The sequence below is a fragment of the Panicum hallii genome, chromosome 9, assembly GCF_002211085.1.
Source record: "Panicum hallii strain FIL2 chromosome 9, PHallii_v3.1, whole genome shotgun sequence".
NCBI classification, from domain to species: Eukaryota; Viridiplantae; Streptophyta; class Magnoliopsida; order Poales; family Poaceae; genus Panicum; species Panicum hallii.
In genome coordinates this window covers 8,644,412-8,666,490 of record NC_038050.1, presented here as the reverse complement: position 1 = coordinate 8,666,490, position 22,079 = coordinate 8,644,412, and the positions used below count along the sequence as shown (strand labels likewise).

Below are 22,079 nucleotides of genomic sequence, written 5' to 3'. Positions count from 1 at the left end.
TTACATAATGTTCTTTATGTACCCTCTTTGTCTAGAAATTTAATTTCAGTATCATATTTGGCAGATGATGGTTATAAGTGTCATTTTGACAAAGAATAATGTGAGATTATATTTGAAAGCCAGTGTGTTGGTCTTGCCATCCCACAAGACAAACTTTATATGTTGCCTATGCATGAGACTGTGAATTCTGTTAGCAATACTACGAGTATTGAACGCACGACTAACGACGCAAGTCATAAGCGCAAACGATGCGACAACGAAAATTCAGCGAAATTAAGGCACTGTCGTTTAGGCCATATTTTGAGGGGGAGAATTGAGAGATTAATTAAAGAAAATATTCTCCATCCGTTAGATTTTTCAGATGAAGAACATTGCATCGATTGCGTTAAAGAAAAGTACGTTAAGAAAATAAAGAAAGGAGCCAAACGCAGTTCAGGAGTTTTGGAGATAGTGCACACAGATATCTGTGGTTCATTTCCCATAAAGTCTGTGGACGGTTATAATTTGTTCATAAGGTTTACGGATGATTATTCGCGTTATGGCTATATTTATCCAATTAAAGAAAGATCAGAAGCGTTAGATAAATTCAAGATTTTTAAGGCTGAAGTAGAAAATTAGCAAAATCTTAAAATAAAAATAGTAAGATCTGACCGTGGAGGTGAGTACTACGGTCGACACACCCCGTATGGCCAAATTCCTGGACATTTTGCGAGGTTTCTACAGGAAAATGGAATAGTAGCTCAGTACTCAACACCGGGTGACCCTCAGCAAAATGGAGTCGCTGAAAGACGTAACCGTACCTTAATGGATATGGTGAGAAGTATGCTAAGTTACTCCACGTTACCGATTAATTTATGGATGGAGGCGTTAAAAACCGCTATTCATATTCTTAATCGCGTACCGAGTAAGTCGGTGCCTAAAACACCGTACGAGTTATGGACAGGGAGAAAACCCACACTAAACTATTTACATGTATGGGGCTGTCCGGGTGAGGCGAATGTATTTAATCCAAATATCGGAAAGTTAGACTCTAAGACGGTAAGTTGCCATTTTATTGGCTACCCAGAAAAGTCGAAGGGTTATCGTTTCTACTGTCCTAATGGATATACAAAGTTCGTAGAAACGAGACACGCTGTCTTTCTGGAGGATGAAATGATGAGGGGGAGCACGGTAGCTCGAAAGATCGACCTTGAGGAGAAGCGGGTTTTTGTACCTACTCCGATGACCCAAGATCCATTTTTCGTGTTGCCTGTTGCTGCTTCACCTACGGTGTCAGCACCTGTTGTTAATCCTTCACCAGTTGCTGCTTGATCTACGGTGCCAGCACCCGTTGTTAGTTCTCCAGCTGCGGCGACGAGTCAGAATCAAGAACCTGTCCTTCAGGATCCGACAGAACCGGTAGCCGCACATCAGGGGGAGCAACAGCAGCTCCAAGTAGAAGAACTGCCGATAGCTGAGGCACCGAGAAGGTCTCAAAGAACGAGAAAGCCCGCTATTTCGAGCGATTATCAAATCTATAATAGCGAGGAAATTCAGATGGAGGGTGACCCCACTTCATTTGAAGAAGCCATGAGAAGCGTTCATTCGTCTGAATGGTTGGAAGCCATGGAAGATGAAATGAAATCGATGAGTACCAACGATGTTTGGGATCTAGAAGAAATTCCTAAAGGAGCCAAAACAGTAGGCTGTAAATGGGTCTACAAGACTAAATGTGACTCCAAAGGGAATATAGAAAGATATAAAGCGCGACTTGTGGCGAAAGGTTTCACACAAAGAGAAGGGATAGATTATAATGAGATATTTTCTCCTATTTCATGCAAGGATTCCTTCAGGATTATAATAGCACTAGTGGCTCATTATAACTTAGAGTTACATCAGATGGATGTAAAGACGGCGTTCCTCAACGGGGACCTGTATGAGAATGTTTACATGGCACAGCCAAAAGGTTTTGTCGTGGAAGGAAAAGAAAAGATGGGATGTCGTCTAAAGAAATCCATTTATGGATTAAAGCAAGCCTCCAGACAGTGGTATTTGAAATTCGATGAAACCGTAAGAAAGTTTGGTTTCAAAGAAAATGAGGAGGACAACTGCATTTATGCAAAATTTAAGAATGGAAAATTCGTTTTCCTTATTCTATATGTGGATGATATTCTGGTTGTTAGCAGCGATATTGATTTGCTTTTAGAGACAAAGAAATTCTTGTCCTCAAAGTTCGATATGAAAGATTTAGGTGAAGCCTCATTCGTTTTAGGAATTGAGATTCACCGAGATAGAAACAAGGGGGTTTTAGGATTATCGCAGAAAGCATACCTAGAAAAGGTACTAAAAAAGTACGGTATGCATTCGAGTAAGCCAACACCTGCTCCTATAGTCAAGGGTGATAGTTATGGGAAATTTTAGTGTCCCAGAAATCAGTATGAAATCGATCAGATGAAAGCGGTACCATATGCTTCAGCTGTCGGAAGCCTACAGTATGCTCAAGTATGTACGCGCCCTGACTTAGCTTTTGTCACCGGGATACTTGGCAGATTCCAGAGTAATCCAGGGATAGAACACTGGAAAATGGTTAAGAAAGCCTTGCGTTATGTGCAAGGAACGAAAGACCTCATGCTAACATACAGAAGATCTGAATCTCTAGTAATAGAGGGTTATTCAGACTCAGACTTTGCAGGAGATAAGGATGACAGAAAATCCACGTCAGGCTATGTGTTCACTCTCGCAGGTGGAGCTATGAGCTCACAACAACAAGTCGAGTGGAGCTGCCAAACACATCGACATAAAGTTTTATGTTGTTAAAGAGCAAATCTAGGATCATACAATCAGTCTTGAGTATTTGAGCACAAAGAACATGTTAGCGGATCCGCTCACAAAAGGCTTACCACCCAATGTGTTCAGAGAACACTTAGCCGGCATGGGTTTACGGGAAAGCATATGATTCCTGGACAGTAAGGGCCCAAAATTATGGTTCTGTGTCAAATGGAAAAGTATGTTGTGGCTGTTAATCCAATAGTAATAACTGTTGAGACGAGGCATGCTCAATATATTAATCTGAATGAAATCGGACATAAGAAGTGAGTAAGTTGGTAGAGATCAAAGGGGAGAATGTTAACTTGATCTCGACCCGGATCGGTCCAACGACCGATCCGGAGTCCGTTACGCGCCCCGATCAGGGGGCACACAGCCAAATCAATGGCATGTGGCCCCCCGTCGCGCAGCGCCACATTAAATAGAAGGTGGGGGCCGGGGCACACGGTACGAGGTTCGCCGCCGTGCCTATTGCCCACATAAAAACCCTAGCGATCCGATCCAAGGGGGGGCGCTGAAGCGACGGGAAGCCCCGCCGCCTCTACACCGAGTGCCGCTGCCTCTGCATCACACTGCTCACTTCACCGCCGCCCGCTCATCCTCGTCCTCGACTCCGGCTCGGTTTCCTCAACGCCATGGCCAACAACGGCGACGCTGGGACTTCAACCGGGGGTTCGGCATCTTCTCCATCTCTCTCTCTCTCTTTCTATCTAGATTAGTCACCAATGCTATCTTATTTGGCTTATTACCGAGCTAATTCACGCTTAGTCGATCTCTAAGTGCTATCACTTTGGCCTCCGTTCTCTACCTTGCGGCACCACGGCAGCGCAACTCTTGCCTCTGTTCTCGAGCACCACGGCAACATGGACGGCCATGCATGTATGCGATCTGCAAAAAGCATGGAGGGGAAGTAGAAGATCAACCTGCGGCGCTAATAACGAAGAGAGGGGCCATGGCGTCCTGCTCCCTTGCTCGTCGTGCTCCCTGGCTTCGACATGGCTTCGGTACGATCGCCGGCTCCTGGCTTCTCGCGATGACGACGGACGGCGAGCTTGGTGATGATGGTCGTGGAGAGCGTAGCTGGCTCGGTGCAGACTTGGCGGCGATGCAGGTGAAGGGCGCCGGCAGCCTGAGCGATGATGGATGCGACGGGCGCCGGCCTCCGATTGGAAAAGGAACCGCTAAACGTGAGGGAGGCAGGGCCTTATATAGGCACCTGCCAGGGCAGCAGAGGGCTGCGCCGAGTCTCCCGGGCGCCGCCGTAGTTAGTTTGAACAGAATATCCCAATTTGCTCGCTAGTCAAGATGATCAATCTCTATCTTCTAGAACTTGATAGCCACCCTAGTCAGGCATCGGTGACCAGATAAACATACATGATACTCTCTGAGATATGGGCCTGGGCTTGAGATAGATATATGTAGAAAGCCTCTAGTCTGTTTAGCTCAGGGACCCCTTGAAACAATATCTCCTGTTCCGTTCGCCGGGGTGGTTGTGTTCTGGCTGACTGCAGCTCATGACAAGGGCTTCTAGAATCTTCCCGTTCTTCTAGAACCTTCTCGGATATGCCGCCTGTCTCGCAGGCCGGCAGTATATTGACACGTTCCGTATTGCTCCTGGATACGTATACATTGGCAGCTCCAGAGAAACGTGCATGCATGTACTAGTTGCTATGCTGGTCACCACGTACACCAAGCGGCAAGCCCATGCAACTAGATTAACTTGTTTTCTTCTCTTGATGCTTCTCTTCTCTCAGTGGTTTAGAGATAGCACGCATAATATGACCCATATTAATATGTATAGTTCATATGACCGTATTTGAAGATTTGCACAAAATCTCGTCAAACACACAGCATGCAGCCTTCGTCTCTTGGGAATCTGCGGTGCCAATTCCTCCTTTGGCAGCTTTAGCGCGCCGATCTTGGCTAACCATGGACGCCTGAGCGCCGCAGCTGCAGTGAGCCGCTTCTCCGGGTTGCACGTGAGGAGGCCGCTGAGGACCTCGAATCCATCCTTGGACAGCTTCGTCTCGGGGAAGTGCTCGCCCAGGTAGTTGTCCCGCTTCACGTCCAGCTCTGGCATCGTCACGGTGGCGAACGTCGTGGACGAGAACCCCCCGGCCACGTGCTGTCGTCAGGCACGCCGAGCACATCGAAGATGGCGCAGAGCTGGCCCTGGTCGTAGAATCCCTGGAGCAGAGGCCTCCCGTTGTTGATGAGCTCCGCCATGACGCAGCCGAGGGACCAGACGTCGACGCGCTCGTCGTAGTCGGGCTTCTCCAGCAGCATGTCCGGCGCCATGTACCACAGCGTGCCGGCCGGCTCGTACGGCGGCCGCTCGTCCGTGGACTTGGCGAGCCCGAAGTCGCAGAGCTTGACGACGCTGCGACCGTCGCCGACGAGTATGTTCTGGGGCTTGATGTCGCGGTGCGCGATGCCGCCGCCGTGCATCTTCTTGGCGGCCGTGAGCAGCTGCCACATGGCGGCGCGCACCGTGGCCTCGGGCAGCGGCGGGCTCGCGGGGCCGCGCTGGCGGAGGAGGTCGTGGAGGCTGGGGCCCACGCACTCCATGACGAGGCGGAGGTCCAAGGTGGCCGGGGCGCGGACGAGCCGCGGAAGCCGACGACGAACGGGTTGTCCCCGCCGCCGCACGCCTCCTCGAGGAAGCGCGCCCCCCGCAGCAGAGCAGCGTGACCGCCATGGTCCTCGCCGATGCTCTTCAGCTTTTGATGGCGACGATCTGGCCCGTGGCCCGGTGGCGCGCCATGACGACCGCGCCGAAGGCCCCCTCGCCGGGGCGGCTGATCTCCTCGTACGGCTCCGCGCTGCTGACGGCGATGCGCCTCCTCTTGAGGCCGGCCGGTCTCGCCGCGGCAGCGGGCACTACGCAGGCGGCCATCGCGAGCGGAAGAAGAAAAGACGGCAGATTGGCTGCCCTAGGCAGGGGACGGCTGCGCGAGGCGGGGGAGAGGCGCCCCAAGTCGGCCGGTGGCGATGCGAGGAATGCGCGCGAGTTGAGTACTCGAGTGTCGGAGGCAAGTCGAGTATTTATTGTCGGAGTGAGACCGACAGCGAGTTGAAATCAATCCGGCGTCAACACAAAATCGATGCCCCCGATGCGATCCGCGGACGTTCAAGCCTGATTAGGAAAGGTTTGCATTGGCTGATGGCGTGCCCGTAACGCATGTCTCGGTTGCATGGTCTGCGAGACCAGAGGAGTTGGAACATGGCCGGATCAAATTAGACGTTCCAGTTTGCAGATTTGAAATGCTTTTCACATGCGGATCCCTCTTCATCTCGGCATCAGTGATCGATGAGTCCTGAACTGCGTGCATTTCCTGAACACCTTAGCAATGTCTGAAACTCTGAACTGTAAGCTCGGCATGGTCTCTGAATATTATGGGGCCAATCAGACAGTGTGCTTCTGCAGCAGACACTGAATATTACTACAGAACTTGAAGTTCACCGGCACTGGCAGGAACTGATTACCATTTGACCGGAACCAAAACTCCACCACCGTATTCACCAAGCCGAGATCAGGCTATATAAAATACTTCAGAGATGAATTAATATGATGGGCTCACCAAGAATATCCAGCAAACACAGCTTAGAACTTGTTCGTGAACCGCGTTTTTCTAATTTTTCATTTAGATTTCAGCCCAAGTATTATTTCACTGTATGGTGAAAGCAATTAGGTAATTCTTAAAACCTTAACCTATGACTCAAACTAATTAGCACAAAACATAAGCTAAATCATATTATCTAGATGTGCAACTAGGGTTCACTACTATAAAAAATCTCATCCCAAAGAGTTTTGCAACCTATAGCCAATAGCCAATCTTAGCAAGATACTACACTAAGAATGTAAAAACATATAAGATTGCAATAATAAATACGGAAGCTTAAAGAAAGGGGATAAGGGAAAGCAAACTCTCAACACGAAAATTTATCCCGTGGTATCGGTAGGCACAAGACTGCTCCTAGTCCACGTTGTTGAAGCACTCGCTAAGAGTATTGCTTTCTGGTCACTAAGTCTCTTCTAGGACTCTTCTTGACTCGCCGCAAAGACTCTCGCCAAGTCCCCGGTTATCTCAATGCCGTCTTCACTGAGGAGCTTCTCCACGAAGGAAGGAAGTCTCCACGTCCCCCGCACAAAGCCGTCGTCACCGCTCCACACCAAGCGGAGGATCGATGACTTGCCGGTGAGCCACTAAGAACTCCAAGAGGCCGGCACACCGAAATACAAGATTTGATTCACTCAAGAATCAGCACACAAGGAAACTATATCTTGCACTCTCACTCTAACCAGAGCTAGCATAACACTCTCACTTACAAAGCTTATGCTAATTCTAAGGATGTGATTAATGTGCTCTTCAATGGCTTGGAGAACTTCTTCTGAGTGTAACGGACTTGTCATGAACTCCAACAACCTCAAGTTATCCGAGGTGAGATCTTATATAGGCTAGAGGGCAGCTCATAGCCATTGCTTACTTTTACCTAGAAAAGTATAAAGCATCGGTTAAAATGGTCACAGCCGTCGGTTTAACCGGTCACTCTGAACTTGCATACTAGCCGTTACTCCCCTATCTGCCACGCCTGCTTTTGCTTGCATCGTTGCACCAACGCATACTAGCCGTTACTCTCCTATCTGCCATGCCTGCTTTTGCTTGCGTCATTGTACCTACGCATACACCGACGCACTGTCAGTTCAACCGGTACTGAAGACCTCCAGGTTTCTCCAACTCCAAACGCTTCTACAATAGTAAACTACCAATGCACCGATGCTCGGTACTGAAGACCTTCAGCCTTCTCCAACTCCAAACACTTCTGCAATAGTAAACTACCAATGCACTTATGCTTGACTCAAGAGCGTCGGTTCAACAGGTGCGTGTGGTACTTTTCCACTTGATCATGATCGCCATGCCTTCTCGTTGCACCGACATCTTTCTTCTTATAGCGTCGGCTCAACCGGTGCTACTTAGTTTTCTGCACTTGATCGCCAATTGAACTACCAATGCAACGATTGGTTCAAAACTAGGGACGTCGGTTAAACTAGTGGCTCATTTCTTGCTGCATCTTGCCAAATCATCGCTACGATCAATTGGACACCCCAAATATATTCTATATCTGCATTTTCACTACAACATGAGCACGATTTGGATTGTATTGTATATAAATTGGACTCCATCCAGGAGACATAGAAATCCTACAAACTTAAGCTCATAAATCTGTTAGTCCCATTGACTATGTTGCCATGTAATCATTAAAATCATAATAATGGTCTAATAGAACCATGTTTCTTACACATGGTTCTTTTTCACAGGATTTGTGAAATCATCATATTACCACTATGTATGTACGAATTCTGCAGGGACATTCTCTCTATCAGAGTACCAGCTTGGGACCCGAAAGCAATTTTCACTACACATGAAGTGAACCTGCAGAACCTGAATTTTTACAACAGATTTTAAAAAAAATGAAATTCAGATTTCAATTATTGATGCAGAACATGTAGTGTCCTGCTATCCAGATTCATGTATTCCAGGCAATAACATTTGCATTTGAATGCTGTTTAAAAATGTTAGATTTCTGTTCTTCTTTTACACTGCAACTGGATGGTATCTACTCTCCAGCTTCTCCTTGGGTGAAGGAAAGGACACGCCTTGTTTTCCAGCTTCTCCAGCTACTTGGAAGGTACTTCAATTATGCATCTCGCTACGAGGGAGACTTTAAGCTGGCCAGTTCCCAATGTTTAGCATAATAGGCAATTAGGCATCTGGATAGATAGAAGACTTCCCTTCATTTCCTCAATCAACGAATCAACCTACCAATTCATCTTCCCTCTTTGTGCTTGTGGGAACAATTGATGAGCACAGCTAAAATGCAACTGAAAGTCAACAAAACCTCCATCCGTCGAAGACGCCGGTGGCCACTGGTCGCCGTGTTTCATCCTTGAGAGACGGGACCAGCAGGAGGATTGGGCCTCCCGTGCTCCTGCGCTACGCGTCTACCGGGCCTTCTCGCCCTCATTACCGTCAGGCGCTCCTTCTGCAGCACAGTCCGGCGAACCGGCGGCATAAGTGGCCACGCCGACTCACCTCTGGTTCAGACACGCGGCTGTTCGCTCGGCTCGTAAGATTCGATGAATCCAGCGCGCCTCCTCCGCTCATTGCTGCGGCATCCGGGGAGAGGGCGGGCGGGATGGGGCTTTGCGCCTCCGGCCGGGGCGGAGGGCGGCGGCGGCGGAAGGCCGACCCAACCAGGGTGTTATATGCAAATATTCGGATCACAATTAATAATCGCGATCCGAACTAGGGGGCATATTGTAAAGTTTAGGGGGGCTATATATAAATATTTGGATCGCGACTATTAATCGCGATCTAAATTCTAAATTACCGTGGGTTTATTTATAAATATCAGAATTTCTGAAAATGTTCAGCCATGGCCCTCGGCAGAACCGCCCCGCTGCCGGGAGCCTGCGGCGGCTTCTTCTCGGCGTTGAGTTCGGGGATCCCGCTGGGCCAGCGAGAGGGCAAACATTGGAGTGGAAGGAGTCGTCCCGGTGGTTGCCCTTTGCCCGTGCGATCTTCCCGGCCTTCACCAGCACCGGCCGCCGCCGCCGCCGTTCGAGTCCCGTTCCACGGCACCACCGGAAATTCACCGTTGATCATCCCGGAGCACGATCAGCTGCTCTTGTTCCTGGTGCAGCGACTCGCCGACTTGCTGAGTACCTCGTCCGAGAGACCACGCTTGCCTCCTGGGAGATCTCATCTCATCTGAAATGTCTTCAGTTTGGAGGGGGTCGAATTGGTACATCCTCAATTGAGACAACTCGGAGACCTCGGATGATCGTTTGCCGATCGATCAATTAATGCATATGTTTGCTTGCTTCAGATGTTCTGTGTAGTTGCAAAACCTGAGAGCGTCTTTCAACCAGAGCTTAGGAGGGGAAGGAAGGAGGCACAGAAAAAAAATTTGTTCAGGTAGATACAGAGCAAGAACAAAAGATCTATGTATTTCGTATGAGTAGGAAACCATATTGATGTAACCAAAGATATTTTGGCATACTTGTATAGTTTGTTCCTTTAAGCATCTACTGACATATGCATGATGAACTGATGGAATCACCTCATGGATTGATTTTGGATTGCGCATATGCATGATGAATTGATTGACTTGTGGGCTATTGCACAAAGAGAAATATCTCAAGGAGAGGATGAACTACATGTACTGATTGATCTTTGAACATTGGATAAATTTATCTAAATGTACCTAAAACTAAGTGCTAATACAAGCAAGCTTCACGCCCTAGCTTAGGTGAATTGTTGCACCTAGATCTGAATGGAGTAAATTCCCTCTATGGCCTTAGAAATAATACTGCTTTCTTCTATATTCCTCAAAAATTGAATCCTCTTTATTTGGCCCTATTTTTAACTTCTATCTTTTTTGGCTCTACCGTCAACTTTATCAGTTAACTCGCATGAATAGTAACTTATAGTTTTTCATCTCTCTTTTCTTGACTAAAATAACATTCAAATCACCTCCAAAATTCATAAAGCCTTTTTATAGTGATACAATTGATGGAGATGAATCCATTTTGCAAAAAAATATATTTATCATTTACGATCTTAAAATTAAAATTCACCAAATTAGGCTACGTTTTAAGACTATCTGATTTTTTATGGCACAAAACTACTATTCACAAATTGATAAAAAATATCTAATATTTCTAAGATAGGATGTATTAATTTATAAATTTATTTTATATTATATGTTACTTATAGAATTTTGAAGTTCTGTTAAAAAAATTGAAGGAAAGCTTAAATTTATTTTTGTTAAAGAACTTCGAAATTATCTACGTAACGTATAGTAGAAAATAATTTTATAAATTCACACATCTTATCTTAGAAATATTATGTATTTTTTACCAATTTTTGGATAATAGTTTTGTGCTATAAAAAATCAGATAGTCTTAAAAAGTAGTCTAATTTGGTAAATTTTAATTTTAAGATCGTAAATGATAAGTATGTTTTTTTTGCAAAATGGATTCATCTCCATCAGTTATATCACTGTAAAAATTTTTATGAATTTTGGAGATAATTTGAAGGTCGTTTTAGTTAAGAAAAGAGGGGTGAAAAATAACTAGTTACCCGTTCCTACGAGTTAACTGACATAGTCGATGTTAGAGCCAAAGAAGGGATATAAGTTAAAAATGGAGCCAAACAAGAGAGATTCAACTTTCGAGGCCATAGAAGGAAATGGTATTATTTCTAGACCATAGAGGAAATTTACTCATCTGAATGTACCTACAACTATTCGATTGTGGCATGCCAAAATTCAGAGATACGGTACCTAGCCACCTAGGCAACTCAGGGCTCAGCGTGAATGCTGACAACAGGAACAATCAAAATCATTGGGAAGCACAGAAGGAAACTGATTCAGTTCAAATAATCTGATTTACCTCGAAGTACTGACAACACTACAGCAGATCACAAGCACCGTTCTGATGAAGAGACTAATTTTACATCATAATAAAACGTCAGAGGAAATCTAAGTCACGCACACAGCAGCCTCGGTCTCTTGGGTTGGGCAACGGCGACACTGCTTCTTCTGTCTTTGGCACCTCCGGTGATTGGATCTTAGAGAACCATGGATGCTTGAGCGCGGCGGCTGCCGTGAGCCGCTTGTCGGGGTTGCACGTGAGGAGGCCACTGAGGACTTCGAATCCTTCCTTGGACAGCTTCGTCTCTGGGAACTTGCAGAGGACGCTGCCCTTGCACCGCTGCTTGTCCAGCTCCGGCATCTCGCTGGCGAACGGCGTGGACGAGAACCACGGCCAGGTCGTGTCATCCGGCATACCGAGCACGCCGAAGATCGCGCAGAGCTGGTCTTCGTAGTTGAGGCCCTGGAGCAGAGGCCTCCCGTCGATGAGCTCCGCCATGACGCAGCCGAGCGACCAGATGTCGACGAGCGCGACGTAGTCGGGCTTCCCCAGCAGCGTCTCGGGCGCCATGTACCACAGCGTGCCGGCCGGCTCGTACGGCGGCCGCTCGGCCATGTACACGGCGAGCCCGAGGTCGCAGAACCTGACCATCTGGTCGTCGCCGACGAGGAGGTTCTGCGGCTTGATGTAGCGGTGGATGATGTGGGCGTCGTGCATCCTCTTGGCGCCCGTCAGCAGCAGCCACATGGCGGCGCGCACCGTGGCCTCGGGCAGCGGCGGGACCCCGCGGGGGCGTTGGCAGCGCAGGGCATCGTGGAGGCTCTGGCCGGCGCACTCCATGATGAGGCAGAGCTCCGTGGTGGCCGGGTCGTGGGCGAGCCCGTGGGAGCCGACGACGAGCGGGTTCCCGGCACACGACTCGAGGAAGCGCGCTTCCCGCAGCAGCGTGGCGTGGCCGCCGCCGGGCTCGTTGAGGAACTTCATGGCGACGGGCGACGGCCCGGCCGGTGCCGCGGTGGCGCGCCCTGACGACGGAGCGCCTCCTCCACTCCTTGCTGCAGGATTTAGGGGATTGCGCCTCCGGCCGGCGGCCGCGGCAGGAGGCGACGGCGGCGGGAAGGCCGACGGAAACCAGGGGGTATATTGTAAAGTACAGGGGGCGGGGGCCTTACGTAAATATTCGGATCGCGATTAGTAATCGCGATCCGAATTAGGGGGCATAGTAAAAATATCAGGTCCTATTTATAAATATTCGGATCGCAATTAGTAACGCGATCCAAGTTAGGGGTCTATATGTAAATGAATGGGGGTCTATTTGTAAAAAATGGATTGCGATTAATTTCTGAAAATGTTCGACGCCGGGGATCCCGCGGGGTCTGTGGCAGCGCAGGGCGTCGTGGACGTGGAGGCTCTGGCCGGCGCACTCCATGACGAGGCAGAGGCGCAGGGCTCCGTGGTGGCAGGGTCGCGGGCGAGGCCGTGGGAGCCGACGACGAACGGGTTCCCGGCGCACGCCTCGAGGAAGCGCGCCTCCCGCAGCAGCATGGCGTAGCCGCCGACGGGCTCGTTGAGGTACTTCATGGCGACGGCCCGGCCGGTGCCGCGGTTGCGCAGCCCTGACGACGGCGGCGAAGGCCCCCTCGTAGTCGTCGGTGGTGCCCATGGCGACGCGCATCCTCGTGCGGGTCTGCCGCGCGGCGGCGTGGCGGGGACTGGCGGCGGCGGCGGTGGTGGTGGCAGCCTCTACGACGCAGGCGGCCATCGCTAGTGGAGGGAGTCAGGGAGCGGAGGCGGTGGGACGATCGCGAGACGAGGGGGAGGCCGTGGAATGCCGGTGGCGATGCGAATCATGCCGAGCGGCGCGGCGGCAACTATATACGGCGGAGTCCGACTTCGACCAGCTACGATTTGGACGGTTCGGTCGCCGGCGCCGCGTGCCATCGTCTGTTTGCCTTCGTTGGTTGAATGGACTAAAATACCATATCACATCGGGTGTTCGATGCTAATTAGAGAGACTAAATATGAGCTAACTATAAAATTGTATAAATGGAGTCTTTACTAGATGAATTTATTAAACCTAATTAATCTATCATTAGCATATGTTTACCATAGCACAACATTATCAAATTATGGACTAATTAGATTTAATGGATTCGTCTCGCAAATCAGTCTCCATTTATGTAATTGGTTTTGTAATTAGCCTATATTTAGAGGGTTTTGGATCCGGAACTAACTTTTAATCCGGATCACAGGTATGTTTGGATACTAATTAGGAATATTAAACATGAGCTAACTAAAAACTAATTACATAAATGGAGGCTAATTCACGAGACGAATCTATTAAGCCTAATTAATCCATCATTAGCACATATTTACCATACCATAACAATGCCAAATCATGGACTAATTAGACTTAATGGATTCGTCTCGAATTAGCCTCCATTTATGCAATTATTTTTTAATTAGCCTATATTTAATACTTCTAATTGGTGTCCAAACTTCTAGTATGACGGGGACTAAAGTTTAGTCTGAGAATCCAAACAGCCCCTTAATACTTCTATTTAATATCCAAACATCCAATGTGATGGGAGTAAAATTTAATCCGCATAAACCAAACGGGGCATAATTCCTCCAGAGGTGATGGTCATGTACTGTGCAATTTCAGCACATGACTTTGCATTCGTACAACATAGCAGTGCTCCTGCAAGCTTTTCAAAAAAAACTTCGCATTAATCGGACAACCATTTCGAAATTTGGGTCGCACTGGTTTTTTTAGGGGTAGCACACTTCATTAAGCAACTAAAACGTACTAGGTACAAACGTCTACTGGAGGAGTTACAAGCCACACATGGCGGCTAGAGGAATCATAAATGGCACTCCTTGCCAGATTATTCGCTTCAGTGTTGGATTCTCTTCGCTCATAGACGAACTCAATATTCAGAAAATTTTCGACTGTCGCCTTGATTTCCTGGGTGATATGGCCATAGGTGCCCATTCCTCTGGTCTGAATACTCTTGACTGCATTAAGGCAGTTACTCGCCACTCTAGCCTCCTGTGGCAGCGACGAGAAAGTATGTGCGAGTGCGAGCCATGCTCTAGCATCCTGCTCTTGCAGCACCCCTGTGAAATCTGTGATGTCTTCCTTCTCCAACGCCCAAACACATTTTGCCAAATTACATTCCAGTAAAGAGGGTCGCACTGGTAACGCTCGAAGTCCCGTATAAACCACCATTCAGATTCTCATCCAACTTCTGTCCAAAAGGACCGTAAAGTTCACCTCGAGCTCAAGAGCCCGTACAAAATTACAGGCATACAGCACACTCAAAACATGTTGCTTATGTTAATGTTTGCAAGTGTTAGCATTTGAAGCAAAATATATGTTGCAGCGACTGCCAGTACAAAACTACAAATCCATTCCAGCGGTAAGAAAGTATACAGTGCCTATCTGCTCTGCCTTCCGACATACAACTTTCTCAAAACAAATATCAACTGACTGGGCTGTGAGCATAAGAAATCCACAAGGAAATCAAGGCTAACAAGTTCCATCAGAACAACAAAACAGTATCTAGATACAAAAGTGTGGTGATACCCTGTGTAACCTGACATGTTGAGATATTTCTTCAGGCTGCAGTTATCCATCAAACCAAAACCAAAAAGAAAAAGAAAACGAAAAATATAGCATATGGCACAACCTATCATACCCTCAATGCATTAGAGGATATCTACCGGAACGTCGTGAAATAATCATGTCTCTCTTGTAGAACTTTGGAAAACACTAAGGACGTGTATTAAGGGCCAGAGACGTATAAAATGTTGGATGTGTGCTAGGCAAGCCGCAAGCCAAGAATGCGGATTCTATCAAGACAAGAACAAGTGCAGAAACAAGGAATCTACCAACAACATTACATGGAGAGAGGCAACAACAGTCTTCTCTCTCTCTTCTTAGCCAGCTTTCTCTGCCTCAAAATATACAGGCCAGCAGGAAGGAGAATGCCGAGTGAGATGATAACAGCACTAAGCCAAAAGTGCCTGAAGTATAGCGTCATGTACGAGGATATTATCAGAAAGCAACACAGCAGGCCCCATGAGATTGCTCCGATAATGTCACGCCTGCAGAACATAGAAAGCAGAGGAATGTTCAGATTAATGAAGAGGAAGATGTATCTCAGATAGGACAGGCTAACAGGAAGAAGAAATTATTCTGCATGCCACTCAGTAGCTGACATGTTCATAGAGCAAGCAACTTCCAAATGCACATGTGAAACATTTAGTGGTCTGCTAGCATGGTTTGGCACTTCCCGTTCTAAAAACATCAAGGAAGCGTGCTGCCATGAAAACTAACTGGTGTGTAGTGAGTTAACTCTCCCGAACATTGTATGCTGTAGGACAGTGTGCTGCCATGAAAACTAACTGGTGAGTAGTGAGTTAACTCTCTCTAATGTTGTATGCAGTAGGACAGTGAGCTGCCATGAAAACTAACTGTGAGTAGTGAGTTAACTCTCTCAAATGTCGTATGCATTAGGACAGTGTCAGATAGTAAGTGAGGGCATGATTTGTTAACCATGGCTAAAACCAGTGAAGCTCAAACCTATGAGCAACATTATAATACTAGACTACATTCAGAAGAAAAAGACTCCACCATGACACGTTTAATGAGGCCAGTTTGAACCTACACTGCATGAACAAATATAAATGCATTTGACTCCCCAGGGCCCAGGACATATAAAACCCAGGTAGAGAGCACCACAAGATCATGTTCTTAACAACAATCACTAGAGCAGACATTGCCATAAGCCCATAACATAACTTTTCATACAATGAATTCTGCAGTTCTTTCAGATCAAGGCCACGCAAATTGGCAATGCCTCTACGCATCAAAACAGGCAGACACTTAGTCGACTCGTCCAACCAGATTACAACAGCAGAGTAAACCGCATTCCCTACCAAGGACGCAACTTAACCCACTGCAACTACAGACCGTGTGATGCTCACCACACGCATCCAGAGCGCGAGATCTGAGCACGCGGCTAGTCAATCTCAATCTCTACGAACTAGGCGGAGTTCCAGTCGGGGGTTGGAGGGGGAATGGAGGCGGGCGCGGTATTTACTTGTGCTGGGATCGGATCTGGTAGTCGCGGAGCTGCTCCACCAGCTTCGACCGGGTTATCATCGCAGCCACCCCAGCCGCCGCCGCCGCCCCCGACGCCGACGACTTCGCCACCACCGGCGCCTGCTTTCCTCCGCTTCCGGCGGCGCCTCCCCCGCTGCTTCTAGACCCTTCTGGATCTCCGAGGCCGCGGGATTCGGCGGCGCCGGGGGCTCGGCTCGATTTGGTGGGCTTGGTTGGAACTGGATTCCGCCGCGCCGCGGGGTGGGAGACGGGGGGAAAAGTCGTCCAGGGGACGACGAGGCCACGAGGGGGACAGAATCGCGCAAACAAATTTCGGCCAGCTCTATTTGGTGAGAGAGCTTCTAAGATTACGACAAGTGGCGGACAGGCACAGCACGGATCTTAAAGTTTTGGGTACATGAGAAATTGTAGCACGACATGAATATTTGCAAATGACATGACGATAAGACTTTTTTTGCTTGGGTTTACACCGGTTTCTTAATCAGATAAAACCGAAGTCTGTCTCAAAAGCTTTCACTTTTACGAACACGAAATGAAAAAAGAATAGAATAGACTTCTGAAAGCATTAGGTCTGGATGTATGAATATGGACCGGGGCGAAGAAAACGAAGAAAAGAGGGGGCAAAGAAGACGAAGAAAAGAGGGGGAAAACATGGAGCACAAGGAAGAGGAATATGAGGAGGATAGATGGGGGAGATGATACATGCTTCCTAATAATGATGTGTCCGCCGATGATAAAAACAGCGGTGGAGACTCAGGTTAGTGTTCCGGACCTACAGAAAGCGAAGGAGATTTTGTTCCTAGCATATAGAAATTAGAAAGCAGGACAACTAGGTCTAGCGATGAAATAGGAGAGGTGGTGGTAGTTCGCAAGACGACTGAGACAGAAGTTTAATTGGAGGAGTAAAAAGCAGTAGTAGAAGCACATGGTAGAAGTTCAAGTACAGAAATCAAAGGTTTGAACAAAAAAATGCAGGTATAGGTTTTTGGGAAGATCCTAGGGTATGCATAGGAAATTGGGAAAATACAGAGACATGCAGACGAAACTTTTCACGGGCTGGAACCTTGTTAAACATACATTGAAATTCCTATGAACGAACACCTTCGCGTATTGTTGTAGGATTCAAGAGGCTAAACTGTAAGCTACTACCAAAGTACGTACGGCTTCCAGACAGTTTTAAACACCGTCAATGAGTCAGTGTCCTCAAAAGCCTTCTCCTAATGGGCCTTACCCCACTTTACTTGAGCTACTGGGCCATGTTCAGCCCGTATGGGCCCAACATCCAACAGTATGCAGCACAATACTTTTGCAGGCTAGTGTATTTTGCGCCGTTGTTCTCTGCACGTGCGTTGCTGGCTTGCAAACGGCTGCTGCCGGGTCACGGTCTCACGGAGAGAACTTCCTTCCTCTAAAAAGGAGAAAAGGAAGCCATGGTTCATGGAGAACTTTCCTTGGACCTCTGGATCAGCCGTAATAATCTACACACGTATACCAGCCGTAGGGCAATCGTTGCAGGCTGTCCGAGAGGCAGTGGTAGACTGACCGAAGCAAGCAAGGGACAGCGTCCTGCTCCGTGCCCCGCCTGGGAAGGCAGGCAGGTCCAGTTCGTAGCGTTCGGGCGTGCGCCGCTGCATCATCGTGCATCTTTCCCGGTTCCCCCAGTAGGCACAGGATGTTCTGCTCGGTTGGGTTCCTTTCATATACTCCCTACAAAAATAATCAGACGTGCATGGTGCATAGATGCCCGTGCACTTGTACGGAGGAGGAGAAGAAGAACCTGATTCAAAGTGGTTGGTAGATGGTTGATGATAACCTACTAGCTAAAGCAACGTAGACGGCATCTATCGTTCTATCTGGGATGGCAGCTGTGTTCCATTAGGCGCAGCAACTCTGCAGTGCCATTTTTGGAGCCCACGCGAACAGTCGCTTTCAAAGCTCAATGCTACCAGTCTACCACGAATTTACCGTGCAAACGCACGACACAAGCCACTCCGCGGCGGTACATTGGTGCAGTGCGACCGTGCGTTTGTCCCCGTGCCATCAGTGACGGCGGATCTACCCGCGCGACCTCGCCGCAGAGGAGTTACCCGCCCGCGGTGAAAAGTGAGACCAAAAAATGTCACCGCCAGATCGGGCTCCACGATCCGTCAGGCCGCGCGCGCCGAGCCTGCCCAACGGCTCTCTCCAAGGCCCCATCACCGTCGTCCTCTGCCTCTGCGGCGCTTGTCGGAGCCGGCCGCCCCCGCACCCACCGCGCCCCGCCGCCGCCCGCAGCGACCCGACCGCCGTCCACGCGCCACGGCCCACGCACGTGGCTACAGCTCAGCGCGCGGCTCCCTCTCGCTCGAGCCGCGTCGTCCCCGTCACACGCACGTCAAGCCTCCCAGACACCGGATACCTTACCCGCGCGCGATCCGGTGTCTCGCGGCCGCACGCCACTCCGGGGGCCCACTGCTAGCGCCTCCCGTAGGCGTGGGTGGGTGGCGCCGGCGTAGCGTAGCGGTTCCTGCCTCTGCGTCATCTGGCCGGCGGCTCCGCCCCTCGATCCACCCCGCGTCCACGTTTTAACGGCTCCGCTCCTAACACTCGCCGCCGGCTGCGGCTGAGCTCAGACCTCAGACTCACTGCTCGTCCTCGTCCGTCCCTTTCCCCGCTCTTCCCTCCTTCCCAGTTCCCTCTCTTTCTGTGCTCTGACTGACAGTGACGAACCCCATGGGCGCGGCGGCGGGGAAGCGGAAGCCCGTCTCATCTCTGCTGCCAATCTGGCTTCTCTGCCTCGTCTGCGGGTCGAGTGAGTAATCCAACCCCCCTCTTTTTTCTTTAGCAGCAGCAGCAGCAGTCTCTCTTTTTAGCAATAGCGATCTCGATCGCGAGCCCCGAGGAGTGCAGGGAAAGTTGGCGGGCGGATGGGGAAATCCAGGCTTTCCGAGCCGGAAAGATCTGCGGATGAATTTTACGCCTTTTCTCAGCTGCTGGATTGGGTTGATTGAGTTGGGGGAGGATTTTGTCGGATGCTTCTGTTCTGTGGGCGATTGGTGATGACGGGCCCGGCTGGATTTCCTTGCGCCATTGCGCGCGTGCAGGCGCGCAGCCGTACATCGGCGTCAACTACGGCGAGGTGGCGGACAACCTGCCGCCGCCGGAGGAGACGGCGCGGCTGCTCAAGTCCACGGCCATCTCCAAGGTGCGGCTCTACGGCGTCGACGCGGGGCTCATCCGCGCGCTGGCCGGCTCCAACATCTCCGTGGTGGTCGGCGTGGCCAACGGCGACATCCCCTCGCTGGCCGCGGACCCGGCCGCGGCGTCCCGGTGGCTCGCCGCCAACGTGCTCCCGTTCGTCCCGGCGACGGCCATCTCTGTCGTGGCCGTGGGCAACGAGGTGCTCGAGTCCGGGGACGCCTCCCTGGCCGCGGCGCTGCTCCCGGCCATGCAGAACCTCCGCGCCGCGGCGGCGGCCGCGGGCGACGGCGCCGCGGGTGTCCGGTTCTCCACCGTCAACACCATGGGCGTTATGGCGCAGTCCGACCCGCCGTCCACGGGCGCGTTCCACCCGGACATCGCGCCGCAGCTGCAGGGCATCCTGGGCTTCCTCAGCAAGACCGGCGCGCCCTTCATGATCAACCCCTACCCGTGGTTCGCGTACCAGTCCGACCCGCGCCCGGACACGCTCGCCTTCTGCCTCTTCCAGCCCAACGCCGGCCGCGTCGACGCCGGGTCCAAGATCAAGTACACCAACATGTTCGACGCGCAGCTGGACGCCGTCAAGTCCGCGATGGTGCGCGCCGGGTACGGGAACGTGGACATCCTGGTGGCGGAGACGGGGTGGCCGACCAGGGGCGACGCCGGGGAGCCCGGCGCCTCGGTGGAGAACGCCAGGGCGTACGTGTCGAACCTGGTGGCCCACCTGCGGTCCGGCGCCGGCACGCCGCTGATGCCGGGGAAGCCGGTGGAGACGTACCTGTTCGCGCTGTACGACGAGGACCTCAAGCCCGGGCCGACGTCGGAGCGCTCCTTCGGGCTGTACCACACGGATCTGAGCATGGCGTACGACGCCGGGCTGGCGTCGGCGGCCGGGGCCGCGGGCGGAGCGCCGGCGGCGGGACAGCCGAGGGCCAGCGGCGGGTGGTGCGTGGCGCGGGACGGCGCGTCGGACGCGGAGCTGCAGGCGGACCTGGACTACGCGTGCGCGCAGGTGGGCGTGGACTGCGGCGCCATCCAGCCCGGCGGCGCGTGCTTCGAGCCCAACACGGTGCGCGCCCACGCGGCGTACGCCATGAACCAGCTGTACCAGGCGGCGGGGCGGCACCCCTGGAACTGCGACTTCCGGGCGTCCGCCACGCTCACCTCCGACAACCCCAGTAAGTGCACGCACGCGCCTCCCTGGCTCTCCGCATCTCTCCATTCCATCACGCTTCTTCTATGGTTCGTTCGTCATGGAGCCGCCCGTCAGCCGTCGCAAAGCAGGCCGGGCCGCTGAGATGGCCTGATTCGTCCGGGTTTGTTCATGCAAATCTGCTTGCAGCGCTGCAGAGACACGGCAATGGTGGCATGACATGAGCATGATGAAAGGGAACCGGCTTTCCCCATTCCCCGTCATCTCTTTCCTTCATCCATTGCTCATGTGCTGACGGTTGCCCACCACACTACTACCACAGCACCGTCTGCAGCGATCCCCTGCGCACACCGAAACTGACCAGCAGGCTTTCTGCCGTGTCCCACTTTCCCCAGCCAAAAGCCTGTAGTTTTAGGTGCAGCCAACAAGCATGATCACAGAATTTTTTTTTGAAATATTCATGATCACAGAATTAGTGGCAGGTTAATGTTGCAGTGCACAAGCTTGCTTTGCTATCCAACGTTGGAGTCACCCTCCCACATCTCTCAAGCTATCTAGGTGTCTGCTTGCTTGTGTTGTTACGCTAAAATACTTGACATGATTGCTAGGTAGATCAGCTCAATTTCTTGCTCAGTAATGTGCATCGTCAGCAGCTGGTTCTATGTGCCGGACATGTCATCTTTTCACCTGCAGCTCGCCAACGAGGCAATCTGAAAGCTCATTTCTCTCCTCGCAGGCTACGGCGCGTGCGTGTACACCGGGGGAGGCCAATGATAGAAGCCACTGTGTTTAACCCCGGCAGCCACCTCCCGGCAGCGTGGCGCACGATTCGTCCTCGGAGGACCATGATGATTGACTCGGCGAGTGGAGTGTCGATCTGGGCCTTACGGCCTGGACTCTCTGGAGGGACCGAATAAAGCTTCGAATAATGGCGGTGGTTGTCGACTTGTCTCGTGGTGTAGGGACGCCAAGTGCAGTGGCGAATGCAAAGCGTCCCCTTGTCTGGCTTGGTCGTAGCAGCAGCAGAAGTTTCCCCTTGGCTTGGCCGCTCCTTTCGAGCTGCCTGCCTATGGCTTTGTGTTGGGAGAACAGAGGATTGCTTTTGCTTGTGACAGTTGTGGTTCGCGCTTTGGGCAGGTTTGGGTTTGCGGCTTCGTGAAAACCGAGTGTCAGCTGCTGTGGCAGTGATGGCATGTGGGCATGTGGCGCGTGTGTTAATGTATGCGTGTGTCTGTCCATAAGTAGAATTTGACTGAATTGTTCAGAAATTTTACCCTAAAAGTGTTACCGTGCCATGCAGGCCGGTCTGGATCCTTTTGAATTCACGATCAGGATGATCCCAACGGGAAAGGTCTCGGCCAAGACGTGCC

At 50.6% G+C, this 22,079-nt stretch overlaps 3 protein-coding genes and 1 pseudogene across 3 annotated transcripts; 1 reads left to right on the top strand and 3 right to left on the bottom strand.

The window, feature by feature from the left end:
• Positions 1-1,333: 1,333 nt before the first annotated feature.
• On the bottom strand, positions 1,334-5,701 carry LOC112872711 (annotated as a pseudogene).
• Positions 5,702-11,341: 5,640 nt separating this feature from the next.
• LOC112872709 (putative cyclin-dependent kinase F-2) lies at positions 11,342-12,229 on the bottom strand. Its single transcript, XM_025935778.1, has one exon. It carries the CDS (start codon positions 12,227-12,229, stop codon positions 11,342-11,344), a length of 888 nt encoding a protein of 295 aa, XP_025791563.1.
• A 2,412-nt stretch (positions 12,230-14,641) lies between these two features.
• LOC112875819 lies at positions 14,642-16,670 on the bottom strand. Its single transcript, XM_025939801.1, has 2 exons — positions 16,354-16,670; positions 14,642-15,355 (listed from the first exon to the last, which is right to left on the bottom strand). Exons 1-2 carry the CDS (start codon positions 16,413-16,415, stop codon positions 15,148-15,150), a joined length of 270 nt encoding a protein of 89 aa, XP_025795586.1. The 5' UTR covers positions 16,416-16,670; the 3' UTR covers positions 14,642-15,147.
• A 2,114-nt stretch (positions 16,671-18,784) lies between these two features.
• Positions 18,785-21,990, top strand: LOC112872814 (glucan endo-1,3-beta-glucosidase 7). Its single transcript, XM_025935856.1, has 3 exons — positions 18,785-19,167; positions 19,460-20,734; positions 21,446-21,990. The coding sequence occupies exons 1-3, from the start codon at positions 19,089-19,091 to the stop codon at positions 21,481-21,483; spliced, it is 1,392 nt and encodes a 463-aa protein (XP_025791641.1). The 5' UTR covers positions 18,785-19,088; the 3' UTR covers positions 21,484-21,990.
• The last annotated feature ends 89 nt before the right edge of the window (positions 21,991-22,079 follow it).

Coding starts and splice junctions, on each gene's coding strand:
- LOC112872814 (XM_025935856.1), top strand. CDS start 19,089: ATGGGCGCGGCGGCGGGGAAGCGGAAGCCCGTCTCATCTCTGCTGCCA. Junction 19,168..19,459: donor CTGCCTCGTCTGCGGGTCGA/GTGAGTAATCCA, acceptor GCGCGCGTGCAG/GCGCGCAGCCGTACATCGGC. Junction 20,735..21,445: donor GCTCACCTCCGACAACCCCA/GTAAGTGCACGC, acceptor CTCTCCTCGCAG/GCTACGGCGCGTGCGTGTAC.
- LOC112872709 (XM_025935778.1), bottom strand. CDS start 12,229: ATGAAGTTCCTCAACGAGCCCGGCGGCGGCCACGCCACGCTGCTGCGG.
- LOC112875819 (XM_025939801.1), bottom strand. CDS start 16,415: ATGATAACCCGGTCGAAGCTGGTGGAGCAGCTCCGCGACTACCAGATC. Junction 15,356..16,353: donor CAGATCCGATCCCAGCACAA/GTAAATACCGCG, acceptor TATGTTCTGCAG/GCGTGACATTATCGGAGCAA.